The following is a 20,856-nucleotide window of genomic DNA, read 5'->3' as shown; positions in this document are numbered from 1 at the left end:
CATTTAACGACTTCATACTAGATTTCAACATAGTTTGAAACCTATTCTAAACTTCGTCTGTTTGGTGATCTGCTAGTGAATAATCTGAGACTAATAAAGCCGACATAATTAGGATGTTGCATCTTCAACCATGCATGCTTAACGTCACATATTTAATACATGAACTCATTTGTAAAGTAATGGGATATATATAGCTGTTTTTCACATGGGAGTTCGATTCCTTCCAGAACGGTGGTTATTTTACTAACAACTAAGTTCTCTGCAAGTACGGCTCGCTGAAGAGCAACATGGAGATCTTCATAATTTCATAATATATAGACCTTGTCCAAATAAAAAAAGGGCACTTATGCAGTTTAGCAGGTACGGAAAAAATTTATCAATTTTCTTCAAAATTTGATCGATTATAGCCAAATTTGATACGCTGATTACGAATACGATATTTATTTTCGCCCCAGTCAATTATTTACATCAAAAAAATTGTTTTAAATTTTTTTTAAATTTTTTTATTTTTCAATATTTTGTCGATATAGTGAATTCTGATGCGCTGATTTTGAATATAACATCCATTTTCATTTTCCCTCTGCCTAATAAGCGCGGCGCTGCCGATGACGCAACATTGCGTAATACACTAACTAATCAGTATTTCCAAATCATAGGCGGCCGCTGCCGCGGCCGCATTCCAAAAAAAAAAACTCCCAACCTAACCTCAAGTGGGCTACGCTACAGATCACTTTATTTATGAAAATACAAAGTACAATCACCAACAAACTTAACATATTCACCCACAAAGCTCTCCAAGCCAGATACATTTGGAATGAAAAATTTTTTCCGTACCTGCTAAACTGCATAAATTGATCTGTAGCGTAGCCCACTTGAGGTTAGGTTGGGAGTTTTTTTTTTTTTGGAAAGCGGCCGCGGCAGCGGCCGCCTATGATTTGAAAATACTGATTAGTTAGTGTATTACGCAATGTTGCGTCATCGGCAGCGCCGCGCTTATCGGGCAGAAGATATCGCCGACGGTCAAGGGAAAATGAAAATGGATGTTATATTCGAAATCAGCGCATCAGAATTCACTATATCGACAAAATATTGAAAAATAAAAAAATTTTAAAAAAATTTAAAACAATTTTTTTGATGTAAATAATTGACTGGGGCGAAAATAAATATCGTATTCGTAATCAGCGTATCAAATGTGACTATAATCGATCAAATTTTGAAAAAAATTGATAAATTTTTTCCGTACCTGCTAAACTGCATAAGTGCCAAAAAAAGTAGTCACCATTTGTGTAGGAGCCGAATCAATACATAATAAACCATTCGATGGCACTGTTATCTCGGGGCAAGAACGTGTAACAACAAATGACACGAAAACTGAGTAGTAGCTCTGTTAACAGGTGGAACGACGTTAACTATAGATTACTTAGGATATGTACTACAGTGTGCATGTCGTAAAAGCAAAACAATAGGGCCTATTTCAGAGATTCGAAACACAATGGGAGACCTACCTTACTCAGTAGCAGCGGTAATTACTTCTCATCCCACATTACACTTGAGGTAACTGATGTATTCTCAAAAAATTTTCTATTTTATCCATTGACGTCGATTAGATTTGTAAATGATAGCACTGTGAACTATGCATCACAGATATCATTCCACTGCACGAGAGCTAAATATTAGATCAAAAAATCAGCGAATACTGTACCGGTGCAGTTAACAGAATCATGGAAACTTCGGTTCTGAAATAACTGAAGATATTTCAGATGATTTTTTTGTGTTTTTACATCGTACACCGGCGTTAATAAAAACGTCACTTCAACTGATGTGGCAGGCAAGCATCGCTCAGTTGTTTTGCTTTCATCCTTTGCTCTTTGATTAGTACTAGCGCCAGAGCACGTGAGATAGGTGTCTTGTTGTATACACTGCAATTTACTACAGAAATGGCAGCTACAAAGGATGAGGAAGTAAGTGACTGTACTGTAATTTTCGCAAAAGAAATCGACCGAGACGATAGTCATTATATTCGCTGATTTTTTTTCCTTTGACACTATTTACAGATAGAATCGTGCATTACTGAATTACCGGTAGTGATGTTACATTGTTATTACACCTTCTCATTTTATTATTTCCTACCAAACTCTAGAAAAGTGCATTGTTGACCCACACCTATCGATGGCCATATACATTAACTACAAATCGACATTTATCCCTACGTTAATGAACAAGCTAATTTGTCACACGAGTCGAATGCAAGGGTGATCGGCAAATGTGTGGGAGACACGCATAAACCGTTGTTTCTCAGTCAGCACTGAATCTGAAACCGTGTTATTCTAACAATAAATGTTAATTCCCTCATACAACTGTAGCACTGAATTTTTCGTTTTTATTTAAAGTCTCATCATGCAGTGATGTGTTGCTCATAATGAGAACTGTTTATTTTCATGATCGCAGGATGGCCAACATTTGAGCAAATATCCCATAGAAATAAACGCTTCACCTCTGTTAAATGTCTATTCGAGACAACAGACATGTTTCAGCACCAAAAATGTAAGCTTTAGTGTCATTGTAAATCACAAAAAGTTTTCTTTATATCTACATCTACATCTACATCTACATTGATACTCCGCAAGCCACCCAACGGTGTGTGGCGGAGGGCACCTTACGTGCCACTGTCATTACCTCCCTTTCCTGTTCCAGTCGCGTATGGTTCGCGGGAAGAACGACTGTCTGAAAGCCTCCGTGCGCGCTCTAATCTCTCTAATTTTACATTCGTGATCTCCTCGGGAAGTATAAGTAGGGGGAAGCAATATATTCGATACCTCATCCAGAAACGCATCCTCTCGAAACCTGGCGAGCAAGCTACACCGCGATGCAGAGCGCCTCTCTTGCAGAGTCTGCCACTTGAGTTTATTAAACATCTCCGTAACGCTATCACGGTTACCAAATAACCCAGTGACGAAACGCGCCGCTCTTCTTTGGATCTTCTCTATCTCCTCCGTCAACCCGACCTGGTACGGATCCCACACTGATGAGCAATACTCAAGTATAGGTCGAACGAGTGTTTTGTAAGCCACCTCCTTTGTTGATGGACTACATTTTCTAAGCACTCTCCCAATGAATCTCAACCTGGTACCCGCCTTACCAACAATTAGTTTTATATGATCATTCCACTTCAAATCGTTCCGTACGCATACTCCCAGATATTTTACTGAAGTAACTGCTACCAGTGTTTGTTCCGCTATCATATAATCATACAATAAAGGATCCTTCTTTCTATGTATTCGCAATACATTACATTTGTCTATGTTAAGGGTCAGTTGCCACTCCCTGCACCAAGTGCCTATCCGCTGCAGATCTTCCTGTATTTCGCTACAATTTTCTAATGCAGCAACTTCTCTGTATACTACAGCATCATCCGCGAAAAGCCGCATGGAACTTCCGACACTATCTACTAAGTCATTTATATATATTGTGAAAAGCAATGGTCCCATAACACTCCCCTGTGGCACGCCAGAGGTTACTTTAACGTCTGTAGACGTCTCTCCATTGATAACAACATGCTGTGTTCTGTTTGCCAAAAACTCCTCAATCCAGCCACACAGCTGGTCTGATATTCCGTAGGCTCTTACTTTGCTTATCAGGCGACAGTGCGGAACTGTATCGAACGCCTTCCGGAAGTCAAGAAAAATAGCATCTACCTGGGAGCCTGTATCTAATATTTTCTGGGTCTCATGAACATTCTATCGTACAGTACCTCATCTGATTCCTAACTGTATCCTAGTTCACAGCAGATGTGGCCGGGGTTTAGGACAATCAAAATACATTTGTCTTGTCTTACTTGAATCTCATTTAGAAAATTGCTCAGTGAACTAGAAACATATATCCTCTTATTTATTTGCTACTGTTGCTAATTTTCGACTGCTCAGCTTCTGAGGAACTGTTCACTTTCGCGTGGTTCCCTATTTCTGGCCGGCCGGTGTGTCCGAGCGGTTCTAGGCGCTTCAGTTTGGTACCGCGCGACTCATGTGCCCTTTTAGAATAAGAAAAGGGACAGTGCGTACAGTATATCGCACTCACCCTGGCTGCTCACGGCGCTTTAAATTAGCAACATTTGCTTTGCGGATGCTCTCTTTATCTATTTTCACCTAGGATTTTGCAGTATTTCCACAAGATTTTAAGTCAAACATCCAGTCTCACGAAAAAATGGTCGTATTTATATAAAACAAAAACTGTTCCACGCAGGAAAGACCAGGCATTTCAAATATGCTAAAATCTAAAAATCGAATTTTTGAAGCCCACTTGCCTTCCGTCTCCCCTTAAGATAAAAGTTATAATTATCGCAGCTTAATGAGTGTTACTGCGCGATAACGCTGCTAAGTTTCCATTATTGTCCCTCATCTCAGTTCAGTTTAAGCTTCGCAGCAATGTGGTCCTCTGTTCCTATGCTTGAGTCGTATCGCGGTTAATTTGTTATCAAAGTGATTGTTTCAAGTGAAGTTGAAATGCCAAAAGGGAAGTGTTCGTTCCGAGAAAAATATTCCGAAGTTGGTTCTACATAAAAGAAAGGAGAAGTGACTGAAATAGAATGTGTAATTTCTCAGTATTACGTTTCTATCGCATATCGGGGGGAAGAGCAGACATTAATGGTTAGCGTTGGTTTTTGGTTAGTAAAACCTAGTTTACACGACGTTGCATGCAACTGCGCTGCCGGCCACTGCGCATGCGTGCCGCGCGTTTGCGCAACTCGTTGGTGAAACTAAACACTTCCAGCGTGTTCCAACTTTGGCGACACTATTTGCATGAGTTTTGAGGTTATGTGTGTTCGTAGAGCGTAGATAAATTGCAATACGAAGTAAGGAGCGGAGAATAATGTTCGCTTTCTAGATATCTATGTTCCTACGCTTTGCATAGGTGTTTGTAGGATTTCAGTGATGCTGATTACAAAAATAAGCAACATATTGATGCCACTGAGACCGTCATGTGTGATCATAACTTAGATGGTTTGACAATATCTGAGCTGCAGGGCAAAATTTATTGAGTTAGGAGCACATATACAAGTGAATTAAGAAAAATACGAGCAAGTGTAATTCTAGCTGTGGCAATGCTCTCTTCTACAAGACTGAAATCCCATCGTTCGAGTTGATCAACTCTTTGTTAAGGAATATGGTTGACAGGAGGGAAGGCTATACAAATTCAAGAAGCTGCATCCTTCATTAGCTACTCATCTATTTAATACGTCGCTGCAGTGCTCCCCATTCACATATGTTAGAATTTTGAAATATTGCCACTGTATATATCTATCTTCAAGAGAGTAGTTTGTAAATCATTCTCTTCTTAATGCGGCCTGCTTCGAATGATTACTGCTGTTAATGTTAATAATAATTACTACTAATAATTATTGGTGTTAATGAAAAAGCGTCATCACCAACTAAAACCGCATCTTAAAGCATGCCGAGTGTTCTCCATTGTAGTACATGCAATGTGATATGTAATTTCAGTTCTGGCGACAGTGCTTCATGCATTACAATATCTTTATTCCGTATCGCATAATTAACTCTATTTAGAAGAAACAGTAACAGTTCTGGTGACATTCTAAGACAATTAAAAGAACATCTTGGAACTACCGCTATAAATTATTTCAGCAAGGATGCTGGGCAACCGAGCTGACGTCTTTTCTTCATCCAGTCACGAATCGAAGCACGTTTCTTAATGTTTTATTATGCAGCGATTCCACGCAACAAGCTTTGACTCCATCGCAACTTGTGCGACTTGCAGCTACCAAACCTTTCATTTCAGACACGACTCAGGAACCCACAAAACGACGAAACTGAAGTGTATACTGGTTTCGCCGTGTCTACAGTCAAATATGAAACAATTTGCGTGCAACTCATTCCACGCAATGAATGGCGCAACCCGATGTCGTCGTGTAAACTAGGCTTAATACTGAGGTCCCAGGTTTCATGCCTGGCGACCTTCTCACATTTTTCTCCGGTGAAAAATGAAAGGAGGCCCTCTCAGCCTTGTGAGGCCAACAAGAAAGCTGCTTGAATATAAAAGCAGCGAAATAGACATGTTCACGTCGTGGAAGTAGGTTTTTTACATCGAAAGGCTTGCACCAGGCTGAGTTACGCATGTCGTTTATTTATTAGCAGCAAAAGCACCAGCTATTACCTTCTCAGTTTAGGAAACGAGATGCTTGACGTATTACGCCCTCGGATCTTGTTCTTTGCAAGATTCCATACCAGTCATATACGATTTACGTCTAGCTGGTATAGCGACAGTGGGAAGGGGACCACTTTCTCGCAAAATTTTATCAACGGAACGAATAGCTGAACGTTGGTCCGTTCACAGTGCAGTGTGTATGAATCCACGGTGCGTCTAAGTAAACCACCAATTGCATACATGCAAGATCTACGTTGCATTAAAAATGAAACATATTAATAGCACATAAATCTCACCTATTATGTCTGAGCGAAAGATCTATGGAATATTTATGCGAATCGGAAATAGTAAATAGCTTAGTTAGATTTAACTCTATCTTCTCTGCACAGGGTGATGTGTAACGAGATAGCGTTGTCTCCTGAAAAAACCCATTGATGGAGACATTGATCGCCATCGTAATAAGAATGACGAATGTATCTGATGCTCCAGAATAGACTTATTTTCTATAACAAGATAGTGCTTAGAAGGAAAAGTAAGGCATTTTCTAATAAAAAGATAGAGTTACGCTCTGGAAGTTTTTATAGATAGCGACACCAAAGTACTCTGTAATAGATTTCGATTTTATGTAATATAGCGTTCCTGAATTTAGCTTGCGCTTTTAGTTACCTACAAAGAAAAGTGTATTAAAAGATTGGTGATGACGAATTTGTCAGAAATTAGAACCGGCTGCCCAAGACAGACTATATATAAAACAATTGAAGACGTTGAAATGACCACATCTGCCGCCGACAAAAAAAAGAATACTATCAAATCTGTCGCTGCACACGCCCTACTGGACGGACCTGTAGTCTTTTGTGGATGCAGACTGAACTTCAGCATCGACATCAATGATTCGTTTACCCACGGAAATGGATGGCTGACAGTCGCTGTTGTACGTGGTGGAACAGGTGTACCCAATGTATCCGGACTGGAAAGCTTTGTTGATCGTGACATCATAGTCCAAGACAGACTATATATAAAACAATTGAAGACGTTGAAATGACCACATCTGCCGCCGACAAAAAAAAGAATACTATCAAATCTTTCGCTGCACACGCTCTACTGGACGGACCTGCAGTCTTTTGTGGATGCAGACTGAACTTCAGCATCGACATCAATGATTCGTTTACCCACGGAAATGGATGGCTGACAGTCGCTGTTGTACGTGGTGGAACAGGTGTACCCAATGTATCCGGACTGGAAAGCTTTGTTGATCGTGACATCATAGCATACCGAACATATCATGTTACTGAAAAGGGTTTCCATTCATAATGACACACATACAAGGTGTTCCATAACAATCTTTACAACTTTGATCACACATATTTCAGTAACTCAATCAGGTAGAAAACTGCAGTTTCCGGTGTAACGTTCATACATACCTATAGTCCTAGGGCCGTTTAAAAGAGTTCATTGTGTGTCCCATCTGTAGGCAGTTGCGGATTTAAAAATTTTGTGCCCCTAGGCACACCATATTATATGCGCCCCCCCCCCCAAAAAAAAACATGTTTTAAATAATAACTATTACCTGATCAGTTCACAATTGCCGTTTTGGGTGGGAGTGCTATGAGCTGTTTCCGTACTCTGCTATTCGTTGCTCTGAAGGACGCGTCAGCGGTCTAGTTGCGCTCAGTCAAAATGTAATATGGTTCCTGAACTGTACTTGGCAGCGGATTTAAACATTTTGCGCCCCCTAGGCACGCCATATTCTATACTCCCCCCGCCCCCTTCCCCCCAGCGTATAAAACAAACGTAAAACTGCATTGTGTTAACACATTCTTCTGTCGAAAGACAACAGAAACGAACACAAGGAAAATAACTTTTCTTTTATGGCCTAAAAATTCAGCACAGTGTGTAGGAGACAACGGATTTTTGTTAAACATTCACTTTTAATATGTTCTTTTACACGAAGCCGTTGAAAAAGAAAATAAAAGTTTTGTTACGATCTAAAATTGAAGCGAACGTGTCACACATTAGAAATTAATAGGCCTACGTACATTTACAGAGATGCGTTCAAAATTAAAACGTCGTTTTACGATTTAATAACTTGCATGTGTAGCAGATAAAAAATACACGTTCGGTACTAATACGTGATCTATAGGAGAGGGAAAAAATGAAAATCAAATAGAGATTTCGGTGCACGAACTAATAGCCAAATACAGACAAACAAACAGAACTGGATTTGCTATTACATAATTTTACAGACTAGTGTAGAAAAATTAAATTTGTTTTATAATCTAATAGTTAACGTGTAAAGCGTTAGGGCCTGTGTAGCTAAATGCTGCATAATAAGTGTACACAATACCTGTAATCCATGTAAGGGCTGAACAGTTTTATACTGCAACTACTGCTCTCACCATAGTTCTTGCTAAAGGTATTAGCAAAGCTTTTACGTATTTATCGATAGAACCGAACTACGTTGTTTATTAACACTTTTTCATTTGAGTGTATTCTCCGATAACTTATATTTCCGCAATACTATACATTCCAGCAGACGCCAAGAATACGCATCAGCTGCAATACTGTATACTATAATACTACAGTATCAGTATGACGACTGTACAGCGCCGAGCGGCCTGGGTCATTCAGGTATTGTTTCGTATTGTCGGACGCCTTCGGTAACGTCTGCATGTACACGAGGTTTAGTTCCGCGTTCTGCCATCAGCTATTGTAAAATAAACAGGCAATACGTAGTTTGTAAATCCAAGGAATATGCTCTAAGTTATAATAAAAATCACATTATAATCTTAAATTTTTAAAACTAATATAAATAAATAAACAAACTCACCAGTTAGCAAAGTTTGCGTCTGGCTTTGAGGGCAGAAAACTCGTTGACCATATCTTCATAATTCAGACGGTTATCAGTTAGGAGGTCAGCTTCGATGTTGAGAATGGACAAGGTGTTAAATCTCTCCTCAGGCAACGTTGAGCTTGGGTACGACATCAATCTTTTAAGAGCCGAAAACGAGCGTTCCGCAGAACAATTTTAAGCGCCATACATAAAAATATTCTAAGAGAAATGTCAACATTCGGAAACACTGACTGTAACCTCTCTTTTTGTAAAAATTTACTCATTTCGACTGTTATACCACTAATCTCAGTCAGAAGATTTCAAAAGTTCCGCGAAATGTGCACATTCACTATCGAAGGAAGCCTATAACTTTGTGTCATATGACGCTTGGAGTTTTGCTGCACGTTCAGCGATATCGTCTGGTGAACTGTTTGTTCTTAAGGTTACTGAAAACTGTGATGGAGTCCAACAGCTTCCTATAGATTTCCTTCCTCCTAACTAATTTGGTGTACAAGTTGTAGAATACTGGGGGAAATGTTTCGGCTCTAAACTTTTACCTTCCAGTCAGAACTTCTTCAGCGTCCGCTTCTTCGTCATCATGAAGTTTGCGTTTTCGTAATCTTTTGTAGGTTCACAGGGGCGATTCTAGAAGTCGGTCAAGGGGGAGAGGGGGGGGGGCGGCTAATGGGCGGGAGGGCGGGGGTTTCTTGCGGAATGAAATATCCCTTAACAAAAGGAGAGTTGGGGTCCTCCACCCACAAATTGGTAAAATTTGTTGTTGCTTAAAGTAGTTTTTGGTAACCGTTTTGGAGTTCAGGGTAAAAAAATGTGCATTGATAAATAAAGTTAAAGTTTAAGTTAAATGATATTTATTGATTCAGACAGTAAGCTATTTGCCGCTATTATTCTTTTGTTAACAAGTGTTTGAAATACATCGCAACCTACATTGCTACATAATTACAAAAAAAAAAAAAAAGATTGGATCTGTCGGAGTAATACATTCGCTGATTTCGGAAGTCATTTTATCCAGTGTAATATGATACTCAACTGGGGGGAGGGGGGGGCTATAGCCGCCATAGCACCCCCCCCCCCCCTCTTGCCACCGCACCTGTGCATTCATAGTCTATACCAGTCACAGTCTCCATGGATTTATTTTCATAATAGTCAAACATGCCACGAATGCAATAAATTCTACAAGTGATTCATACAATTCATACACTATTTTAGTATCAATATTTACACTTTGCAATTTCAGATTTACACTATTAAATCTCTGGAGCATGTCCTTCCAAACTGTCATCGTTAATACCGTTTCTAATCTGCTGAGTTGATTCAGTTAAGCTGAAGCCTCATTTCACGCAAGTGGTTTTTCAAACATATTATTGGCAATATGTGCGAGGGCATTGATAACGTCCTCCCAGTTTTCAAATAGACTTACACACTCTTCCTCTCTTGCTGACCAACGTATTTTTGATACACTTTTTACCGTTTTTCTTCCTAGCTTCATGAAAGAGAGAACTTTATCCCAGCGCTATGTGGAAGCAGAGAATTATAAAGGTTTTGCACTACATTGAAAAATGAACATAGGCCTACTTCCCGTGCTGCAAAAGGCACATAATGTGCTTTCGGATTTCGTTCTTTAATGCGTGCATGCAAACAAGTTTAGGTTCCTGACATATTGTTTGCGTTGTCATATGATTGGCCTATATAGTCAGTATTTTCAACAGAATTTGTAGACAGGACTTTTAGTACAGTCTCAGCTAAGTTTTCGGACTTCTGTCCCGGGTTTGGTAAAAACAGAAGGAAACGTTCAACAGGTTAACTATTGTTCACAAATCTTAATATGAAAGATGTTTGATCAATATGTGAAATGTCTTCAGTAGAATCTATTGTTATAGAGAAATATTTGACCTGCTTTATTTCACTTACGGTAATTCTTTTCATTCGTTCAGAAAAAAGCTCTATTATTTCATCACAGATTACTGAAGAAAGATAACTTGTATGTCCCTGCCCTGGATTTCCATATCGTTAAATGTGCTCTGCGAGAAAAGGATCAAAATCGGCTATAAGTTCAAGAGACATAAATTGACAATTATGTAATGAATGAATGGAATCATTCAACGTGTCCACGTAGGGGCAGCCCATAACTTGTTAGCTTCTTCACTACTGCAAGCATCCTTTTCAACACACTGCGCCAGTAAATTTTTTCTGTCTCAACATATGACTCGAAACGGTTATCTATTGTTCCAAGTGACTTTTTTCTTGTTAAATGTGATAATTCAGAACGTTTGTGTTCAGGTGGCTTATCATGATAAGATAAAATATTATAAATATTTTTCCAGTCAGCAATACCATTAGCAGCAATCACGGACTTACCTCCGAACAATTTACATGGTGCACAAAAAACAGCACCGGTGCTACAAAAGTATACTAGAAAACCAAGCAAAGCTGATTCACCATTTAAAAGGTTACGCTAAAAACATTTTTGTTCAAATATCTGGTTTTATCGCCTACTGATCTTCTCGAATTAGAAAAATCACCGTTACAATTTTGATTAATGCCACGTTGTAAGAGAATGTCGATTATTGATTCATTGACACTACATTCTGCAGGATCATCACTAACGAGGTTATTTATTTTTGTAATGTCTGACTCGACACTTAGTTTTTCGTGAAATTAGAAATCAGGAACAATTTGCTTCTCTTCCTTTTTAACTTTTGTGTCGTCTGTATTTACTTCTTTCACAACACCTGCAGCTGCTGTACTACTGAACCAGAAGTCGAACCAGCGACATTTTTTGCGAAAAATTTATCTACTTTGCCAAGAGTTTTTAGAACATTGGCTTCTCGTTCCCGCCTTTCTTTCGATAATTTCCGAAATGCCGCCCCACTTAATTTTACACGTTTGCTTTTTTCACTGTTATTCATGTTAAGGCACTTACAAAATTGTCAACCAACAGTCAAAACAAAAGAAAAAAATTGTAAAAGGATAGAAAGAAAGACTGTATCCAGTTCCAGTTGTACTACACCGCACATGAGCACAAAGCTTTTTACTTTAAACACGGCTACAAAAATTGTTCCTTTAAACACGGAGCGATGAACTGACCAACTCGGATTACTCGACGTAACCGTACTATGAAAGAACGGCAATGCCGAATAATTTAATTTCATTGTCGCCTGTTTCTCTATTGTCGGTGGACAGTAGAAGCACATCTGCCAGCTGGAAATCATTTCGTAAAGAAAACGACACAGTCCCTTTTTTGGCTTGTTTCTCGCGTCGCCGGAATTTGAGCTGGGAGGCAAATATGTTCAGAATATTCTTGACACTGTCTTTCTAAATTAAAAAGCAAATAATTTTTGCAAGTTCTTGCAGTGAGGTGTCCTGGATCGACTCTTATCCCACTTATAACATTTTAGCGGTTTCTGCGGGCTGAGAAGACAGACTGCAAAGTTTAAGTAGTCTTGTTGGCAGTTGTTGCGGTGTGTTGTCATTTGTGTGAACATTGCTGTTGCGTGTACAGGCAAATGCACCTTTTGTTCCAACATAAAATAAAAATAACCTTTCCTCAAAGAAAAAAGTTTAATTAAGGAGTTTAATATAAAATTAGCAATGCCACGTACTATTCGACTGCACAGAGGGGGAACTTTGATATCGCTCAGGCTACAGCACAATAAATGAGACAAACGAAAGTTGGTTTCTTATACTTTTTTCACCAAAAAATGTAACTAAGTAAATAAATAAATAAAATTTTTAAACTGTTGTGAAGTGTATTTCACACGTTACTAGATATTCTGCTTATGTTCTTTTCGTATAAACATGTGTTTAAAAACGTAAAACATTCCCAGTATCAACATTTATTGTTAAACGGGTGTCATTAAATCAAAGCTCAGATATTCAAGACCACAGAGCTTAATTACAGTAATAGAGGGTTGACTTGATACTTCCCCGTAATTCCTACAAGAGTCGCGTTTTACATAATGAGGCCCACACATGTTACAGTATTTAAGAAACTGCTGATTAGTTTATCACAGCTTTTCAGGGGTCCCGGTATTTTCAGGAGGAAAATATGGTAGGGTTAAGTGGGAGCCGACAACATTCTCGAAATAATAACGTTTCAAACATTGTATTGTAGATTGCCGTCCTGACAGCTTACTTCAAAATATTTTGAACAATCATGAAGATGATACCAGACGGAAACTCAATGTTAAATTTCCATTCAGTCACCAAGTAAACTGTATATTTCCAAGCTTGTATTGTCGAATTTCGTTCTTCAGGCTTATTTAAACTACCAAGCTGTTTAACAACATTAAAAATTTTTGGCTTTTGTAAGTGCAGTTATTTTAAAACGTAAAAGATGCAAATAAGTACAGAGCAACAAATGCCGCCCCCCCCCCCCCCTTTAAGGTGCAGCCCCTGGGTGCTTGCCTAGTGAGCCTATATGTAAATCCACCGCTGTCTGTAGGACGCAGGATATGCAAGAAGTATTCCAGTACCACACATGTACGGCCTAACATGTCCTCTTTAACATGTGCAAATGTTGCCCTGATGCAAAATCGAACGCTGTGGCCGAGCGGTTCTAGGCGCTTGAGTCCGGAACCGCGCTGGTGCTACGGTCGCAGGTTCGAGTCCTGCCTCGGGCATGGATGTGTGTGGTGTCCTTAGGTTAGTTAGGTTCTAGTAGTTCTAAGTCTAGGGGACCAATGACCTCAGATGTTAAGTCCCATAGTGCTTAGAGCCATTTTGCAAAATCGAAGTTTCTGCACAGAGGTCTGGTAAACAGCACAAAGCCCCAAAGAAACAAAATTAAAAGGGATTATGCCTAGAAACCCTAGGGGTAAGAAATGGGTCCTCCTATGGCAGTGCAGCGAGCTGGGAATGCGTCGTCCACAGCCTTCCTAACGATCGAGGCCCTGTTAGATGGGGCACCATTCTGCTACAGCATGATGTCAGGTTGCAGTTCTCCAACCTGTGGAAATGCAAACTGTTCTAACATATCGAGACTACTGACGCCTCTGCACAGAAAAATAGTCACGCAACACGATAATGAAGCAGACCACTCCACACGTTTACCTTCTGGACTGTGGATCACAATTTCCATGTTAAAGCAGGTATTCTCAGAATCCCAGGTTCTCACTTAGCCTGGACGCATTAGAGCAAGCTTCGTTCGTGAACATCTCGTTCTGGTTCATCGCCAATGCGACTCAGAATCTCAACTGCAAATGCTGTGTGCTTTGGCCTGTCATAAGGTTGGAGCACATGCAGCATCTGCACCTTATAAGCTTAAAGCTTCAGTCTCTTCTGTAGCATCCTGTGAACTGTGATTGGTGGTAGCTGCAACTGTCGAGATGCTCTTGATGGATTGCTTTGGTTGGATTCTGGATAAATCACTGTTGCACCCGCTCCACACCTACATCACTCGAGTTCGGACGCCCAGAATTCGCACCCTTCATATTTCCGGATCCCTTGAACCTCGTATACCACTGCTTGTTCATTAGACGTGATGCTGGTGCGCTTCTGGTACTTCTGTAGCGTGTCCATATGATGTGCCGTCTGCAGGGGGGGTGGGGGGGGGGGGGAGCAGTAGGCGCTGGATGAGGGGCGGCGCGGGAAACAACCTGCACTGCTCTCGCGCAGTGCTGATACCATGCATTCGAGGGCTGTTCAAAAAAAAATCCGAAACAATCGTAATTTCACGCTAGTGGCGTTGGAACGAAATGCGGTTGGCATCCCTGCACACGCCTGTGTTTGGTGTGTGACTGGAGGACGTTTCAGTGTTGAATGTACGTGTTATTGTTCAGTGCTGCATAGTGCATTGAATAGAACGTCGTTTCGCACAGTTAGCGAATTTCGACTGCATTAAATTTTGCGTGAAACTCAAGGAAACCTCTACGAAGACACACCGAATGGTACAGGAAGCCTACGGTGACGAGTGCTGAAGCTGTACTCTGTATTACGAATTGTTCACAGAGTTGACAAATAACCGGACGGATGTTACTCACGATTCTCGTTCAGGACGCCCTTCGACGTCTGCCGAGTACGCTCAAGTAAGGAACGTGAACGAAATTGTGCGTGCCTGTCGAAGACTGACTGTCCGAGAGGTTGGAGAAGAATTTAGACCTAACATTTCCGTTGGATCATGTCATGAAATCTTGATAAAGCGTCTTGGAATGCATCGTGTTGCCGTCAGTGTCGTCCCACGGCTCATGAGTCAAGACCAGAAAGACCTTCGCCTCACAGTCTGTGAAGAGCAAATGGATCGCGCAAATGATAACGAATGCAGTTTAAAACTTCAGCTTTCGTTTCGCTGTCTTAAACTGTCACACCTGACTGGTCAACAAGTGACTGGATGGAAGCCTTAGAGCTACTCAGCGATTTTACATATGACCAGAATTTTCTCAGGTTCTCTGCCACATCTTTTGTTAAGGTATGGCGGTGGTAGTAGTTGTATGCTTCTCACGTAGACCTTTTCACAAATACACGAATCTCTACTAACCTTTGCTTGTTGTCATATTCGCATTCTCTTTTGAACCAAGAGTGCAACAGCCTCTGATTTTTCAGCATTTTTCGAATCTCGGTATTAAACCCTCGTGGGTCATTGCCATTCTTAATACACTTGTTGTTGTTGTGGTCTTAGGTGTGAAGGCTGATTTGAAGCAGCTCTCTACCCTGTGTGGTCCTCTTCATCTCCAAATACACTCCTGGAAATGGAAAAAAGAACACATTGACACCGGTGTGTCAGACCCACCATACTTGCTCCGGACACTGCGAGAGGGCTGTACAAGCAATGATCACACGCACGGCACAGCGGACACACCAGGAACCGCGGTGTTGGCCGTCGAATGGCGCTAGCTGCGCAGCATTTGTGCACCGCCGCCGTCAGTGTCAGCCAGTTTGCCGTGGCATACGGAGCTCCATCGCAGTCTTTAACACTGGTAGCATGCCGCGACAGCGTGGACGTGAACCGTATGTGCAGCTGACGGACTTTAAGCGAAGGCGTATAGTGGGCATGCGGGAGGCCGGGTGGACGTACCGCCGAATTGCTCAACACGTGGGGCGTGAGGTCTCCACAGTACATCGATGTTGTCGCCAGTGGTCGGCGGAAGGTGCACGTGCCCGTCGACATGGGACCGGACCGCAGCGACGCACGGATGCACGCCAAGACCGTAGGATCCTACGCAGTGCCGTAGGGGACCGCACCGCCACTTCCCAGCAAATTAGGGACACTGTTGCTCCTGGGGTATCGGCGAGGACCATTCGCAATTGTCTCCATGAAGCTGGGCTACGGTCCCGCACACCGTTAGGCCGTCTTCCGCTCACGCCCCAACATCGTGCAGCCCGCCTCCAGTGGTGTCGCGACAGGCGTGAATGGAGGGACGAATGGAGACGTGTCGTCTTCAGCGATGAGAGTCGCTTCTGCCTTGGTGCCAATGATGGTCGTATGCGTGTTTGGCGCCGTGCAGGTGAGCGCCACAATCAGGACTGCATACGACCGAGGCACACAGGGCCAACACCCGGCATCATGGTGTGGGGAGCGATCTCCTACACTGGCCGTACACCACTGGTGATCGTCGAGGGGACACTGAATAGTGCACGGTACATCCAAACCGTCATCGAACCCATCGTTCTACCATTCCTAGACCGGCAAGGAAACTTGCTGTTCCAGCAGGACAATGCACGTCCGCATGTATCCCGTGCCACCCAACGTGCTCTAGAAGGTGTAAGTCAACTACCCTGGCCAGCATGATCTCCAGATCTGTCCCCCATTGAGCATGTTTGGGACTGGATGAAGCGTCGTCTCACGCGGTCTGCACGTCCAGCACGAACGCTGGTCCAACTGAGGCGCCAGGTGGAAATGGCATGGCAAGCCGTTCCACAGGACTACATCCAGCATCTCTACGATCGTCTCCATGGGAGAATAGCAGCCTGCATTGCTGCGAAAGGTGGATATACACTGTACTAGTGCCGACATTGTGCATGCTCTGTTGCCTGTGTCTATGTGCCTGTGGTTCTGTCAGTGTGATCATGTGATGTATCTGACCCCAGGACTGTGTCAATAAAGTTTCCCCTTCCTGGGACAATGAATTCACGGTGTTCTTATTTCAATTTCCAGGAGTGTAACTACTACAACCTACATCCTTCTGAATCTGCTTACTGTAGTCATCTCTTAGTCTCCCTATACGATTTTTACCCACCACACTTCCCTCCAGTACTAAATTGGTGATTCCTTGATGTTTCAGAATGTGTCCAATCAATCGATCCCTTCTTCTAGTCAAGTTGTGTCACAAATTTCTTGTCTCCTCAAATTTGTTCAGTATCTCCTCATTAGTTATGTGATCGGCCCATCTGATCTTAAACTTCTACTGTATCACCACATTTGAAAAGCTTGTAATCATGAAATCTTACTAGGCTCATAATTCTCCATACCACAGTTTACTGTCTGCTTAAACTTTGCCCATAATTCCTCTGCATATATCTTACTGGAAATAAGTGATGTCAGTTCACTGTCTAACAGAGATGCTAACAACTGCTTATCTTCTGTTTCTAGCAGAAACACTCTTCTGGCCTCCTTAGCTAATTTATTAACTTTAGTAATCATAGTTGCTATAGTGAGATTGTGATCACTAATCATCATTTCTGTACTTTTGTCGGCCTATTTGTAGCTACAGGGTCTTAGATATTTCCATTGGGTGTGGGCTGCCAAACTAGATGCTCAAGACAGTTTTCAGAAAACGTGTTCAAAAGTACTTCACATGACTGTCTGCCTGTACCCCCATAGACATCCCAGTTTATACCGGTACTCGATAGGTTAAAGTCACTTCCAACTAGTTATGCGTGATCTGGGTATTTACACACCAGTGACCATAGACATTCCTTGATTGACTCTAGAAATGACACAGCAGAATTAGGTTGCGAGTAAAAACGTCCAACAATTAACTTTGTTTCTCATAGACGTGTTATATGCAATCAGATAACTTCAACATTAATAGAGACAATATTTTGGTCAACTGCAATAAACACTCTCCCTCCTATAGCTTACACTCATTCTAGTCCACAAAAATCTTCATAATGGACAGGTCAACAGGTGTGAAAACTGTCTCAGGGTAGTGAGAAATGATCAGTAGTGTGAAGAGTGCATATCTGTTTCCCATTTTTGGCGCTGTGGAGCAACCATTCCTTGATTATGAAGAAAGAGCAGATGATCGTAAAACTCAAAGCTAATTTATCACTAGCACAGGCATAATTAAATTCAATGAGAGCTGCAATTTGTAGCTGTAAAGTTAGGAATAGGATAGCTGATTCAATTGAAGTCATAAGTGCCAGATGAGGTGATAAGATTTGACCGTATTCTATTCTTCATCTGATGTTAATGTGACAACACGACAACAACAGCTGAACATCAGGAGGCTATAAAAACTGGCTAATAAACTTACTACAGGTTTTAGGTTCCCATTAGAAAAAAATATTTGTACCATTAATATTGGAGTACTAACCAAAGCTGAAAATTGATAACATTTTTTATTTTTTTTATTTTAGGAAAGTGTATGATCCAAGCCCAGTAGCTAACCTGTATGCCACACATTTAAGTCTTGAGAACCTCTATGCCACACATTTAAGTCTTGAGAACAAAAAGCATAAAATCATTGAACATTTTAGAAATGCCTGTACAGAAAAATTTGTGATGCTGACAGGTCCTGTCTGCTACAGAACATTTGTAAGGTCCCAGCTAGATCAGGGCAGCATTATTTATGGATCAGCTTCACCCTCCTTTACTAAGAAGGGTATCACCTTAAGGCATCAGGCTATCATCATGTGCCTATGGGACCAGATCAGTTTTGAGTCTGTGGTTAGACCCTAGTTAATCATTACTCCACATACAGTAATGCCTCCTTACAGCAAGACAGACACTGAAAATATTAGCATCACTTCAACCATTGGCCCTTAATGTAGTGGGTTGTCCGAACAATGAACAGATTTCAGGAATAGGTCACATGTGACCAAGCACTAGGGCTTTGTGTTAAAAATGTCTCATGAATTGGATGTGTGAGGCATCAAGATAAGGAAACAGCAATGAAACAAACTACCAGCATGGCATCTTCAAAGCCCAAAGTGATTTTATACTTGACAGAGAGCAAGAAATCTTGTGCTTCATAACATTTTTTAGAAAGTTTGTTTACTTCAGTTTTAGGAATGTGTGTCAAGATTTTACGATTGAGTATATGACTCAATTTAAGGAGAACACAGTCAGTCGTTCATCTGTTTTGCCTGATAGAAACTTCCGAGTTTGCCTCTCAGAGCAAATAACAGTTTATGATGTCAAAGAATATGGAGCTCTGAAGGCACTGGAGCATTTGAGATGTCATAACAGTAGAAAGTTCACAGCTGATCAAAAAAAAAAAATTAGTACAGGGACACACTGTGTTATGAGGAAATAATGCTGTTGACAAAGCAAGCAAAGGTGTGTGTACACGTGGCATTGTGTTTGTTTTCTGGCCCCCTGGATGCTGTAATCTTATTGTCAGACACAAGAGCCACTTGCCAGTCCAAATATGGTGGTAGCAAGTGATAAAAAACTATAGGTAATAAAATCAACCACCCAGACACGCAAGCGTGGATCTAGGGTAAGATTCTTGGGAGGGGAATGAGAGGAGATCACAGTTTTTCACTCCCCCCCCCCCTCCCCACTCTCCCACTTTTAACATGCTCACAAGAGTTGCCTAGGATTTAATAATAACATTGAAGTATATATAATGTTTTAAGTTAATAATTTGTTTACAGTAATGGATAGTACCTTGCATTAGCATAAGCTACAAGGAGACTAATTTACACAACATGAAACTGAAGTGTATACTCATGATTACAGCAGTTCACATCGCATCATAGTTGTGCACAGGTCTGCAGACTGTAGCTCTGTAAGTGTGTAAACGAGAGGAATGCTGTTTACTTCAGTCTTTTCTGACTCTTTGGGATAGTTAGCCTTTCTGTTATTTTTTCCTAGTGGAGGGTCTTCCCTTCCTTTCTTGTGTTACCATACTTCCTGTAGTTTGCCAGCTCTACCTGTGGACTTACAATGGCCTGTTGTCATGTTTTCTGCAGCTAGTCAGCTGACAAATGCATCCATGTGGGCTACCCCTTAAACAAGCAATTGGAAATTGTCCTGTATTAAGCATAGCTTGGAATTTTCTAGAACTCCCCACGTTTCTAAAGACAGTTAAGAATCCTCAATATGTGAAACTTGTGGACTACCACTATAGATACGGTACTACATATTTCAACTATATGTTTCATATACTGAGGTATGGGAAGCCGCTTCTTGGTTGGAGACATGTCCACCAATCTAGCTGACAATGGCAACTGTGAAAACTTCTTATGAAATGTCAGGCCTCACCTATCGATGCAGAGAATCAATGACTTCCAAGTGGATAATTTGGTATCTGATTTTTAAGCAACCATTGCTCATATAACAGGCAGTTTGTCATTAAGAGATTTTTCAAAATGATTGGAGAATTTTAATACATGCAGATCATGTGTTTGTTGTGTTTGTTTTGACACAGCCACACATTCTGTAGAAATCTTCAGAATCTTAACACTATGTCATTTCAATTATATATGCTTTGTTAATCCATTTTTTGATAAACTTTTGTTCTTCCATTTCATCTTTTCCTTTTTCAAGGGCTGTAAAATAATGAATTTTCCATTAATATGTTTTTAGAATCTAACATTGATAGAGTAATTGTGGTTCAGTTAACAGCATATGTGTACTAACTTTTTGTTGCGGCATACTCATGACATGTATGTGAGACATCTTATGAATGGTGAATTGATTAATAATGAATGTGTTTAATGTTTATTGTTGGATTGAAAGGCAG

The 20,856-nt window shown here is 40.9% G+C and overlaps 1 protein-coding gene across 1 annotated transcript in view; it reads left to right on the top strand.

The window, feature by feature from the left end:
• Window positions 1-20,689: 20,689 nt before the first annotated feature.
• Window positions 20,690-20,856, top strand: part of LOC124606058 (26S proteasome non-ATPase regulatory subunit 2-like) — a 206,139-nt gene continuing 205,972 nt past the window's right edge. Inside the window, exon 1 of the mRNA XM_047138020.1 lies at window positions 20,690-20,716. Coding sequence (XP_046993976.1) covers window positions 20,690-20,716 — 27 coding nt within the window. The remainder of the gene's footprint in view (window positions 20,717-20,856) is intronic.

This window comes from Schistocerca americana, chromosome 3 (assembly GCF_021461395.2).
Source record: "Schistocerca americana isolate TAMUIC-IGC-003095 chromosome 3, iqSchAmer2.1, whole genome shotgun sequence".
NCBI classification, from domain to species: Eukaryota; Metazoa; Arthropoda; class Insecta; order Orthoptera; family Acrididae; genus Schistocerca; species Schistocerca americana.
Note: the sequence above shows the minus strand (reverse complement) of the source record. Positions and strands in the feature narration are given on the sequence as shown.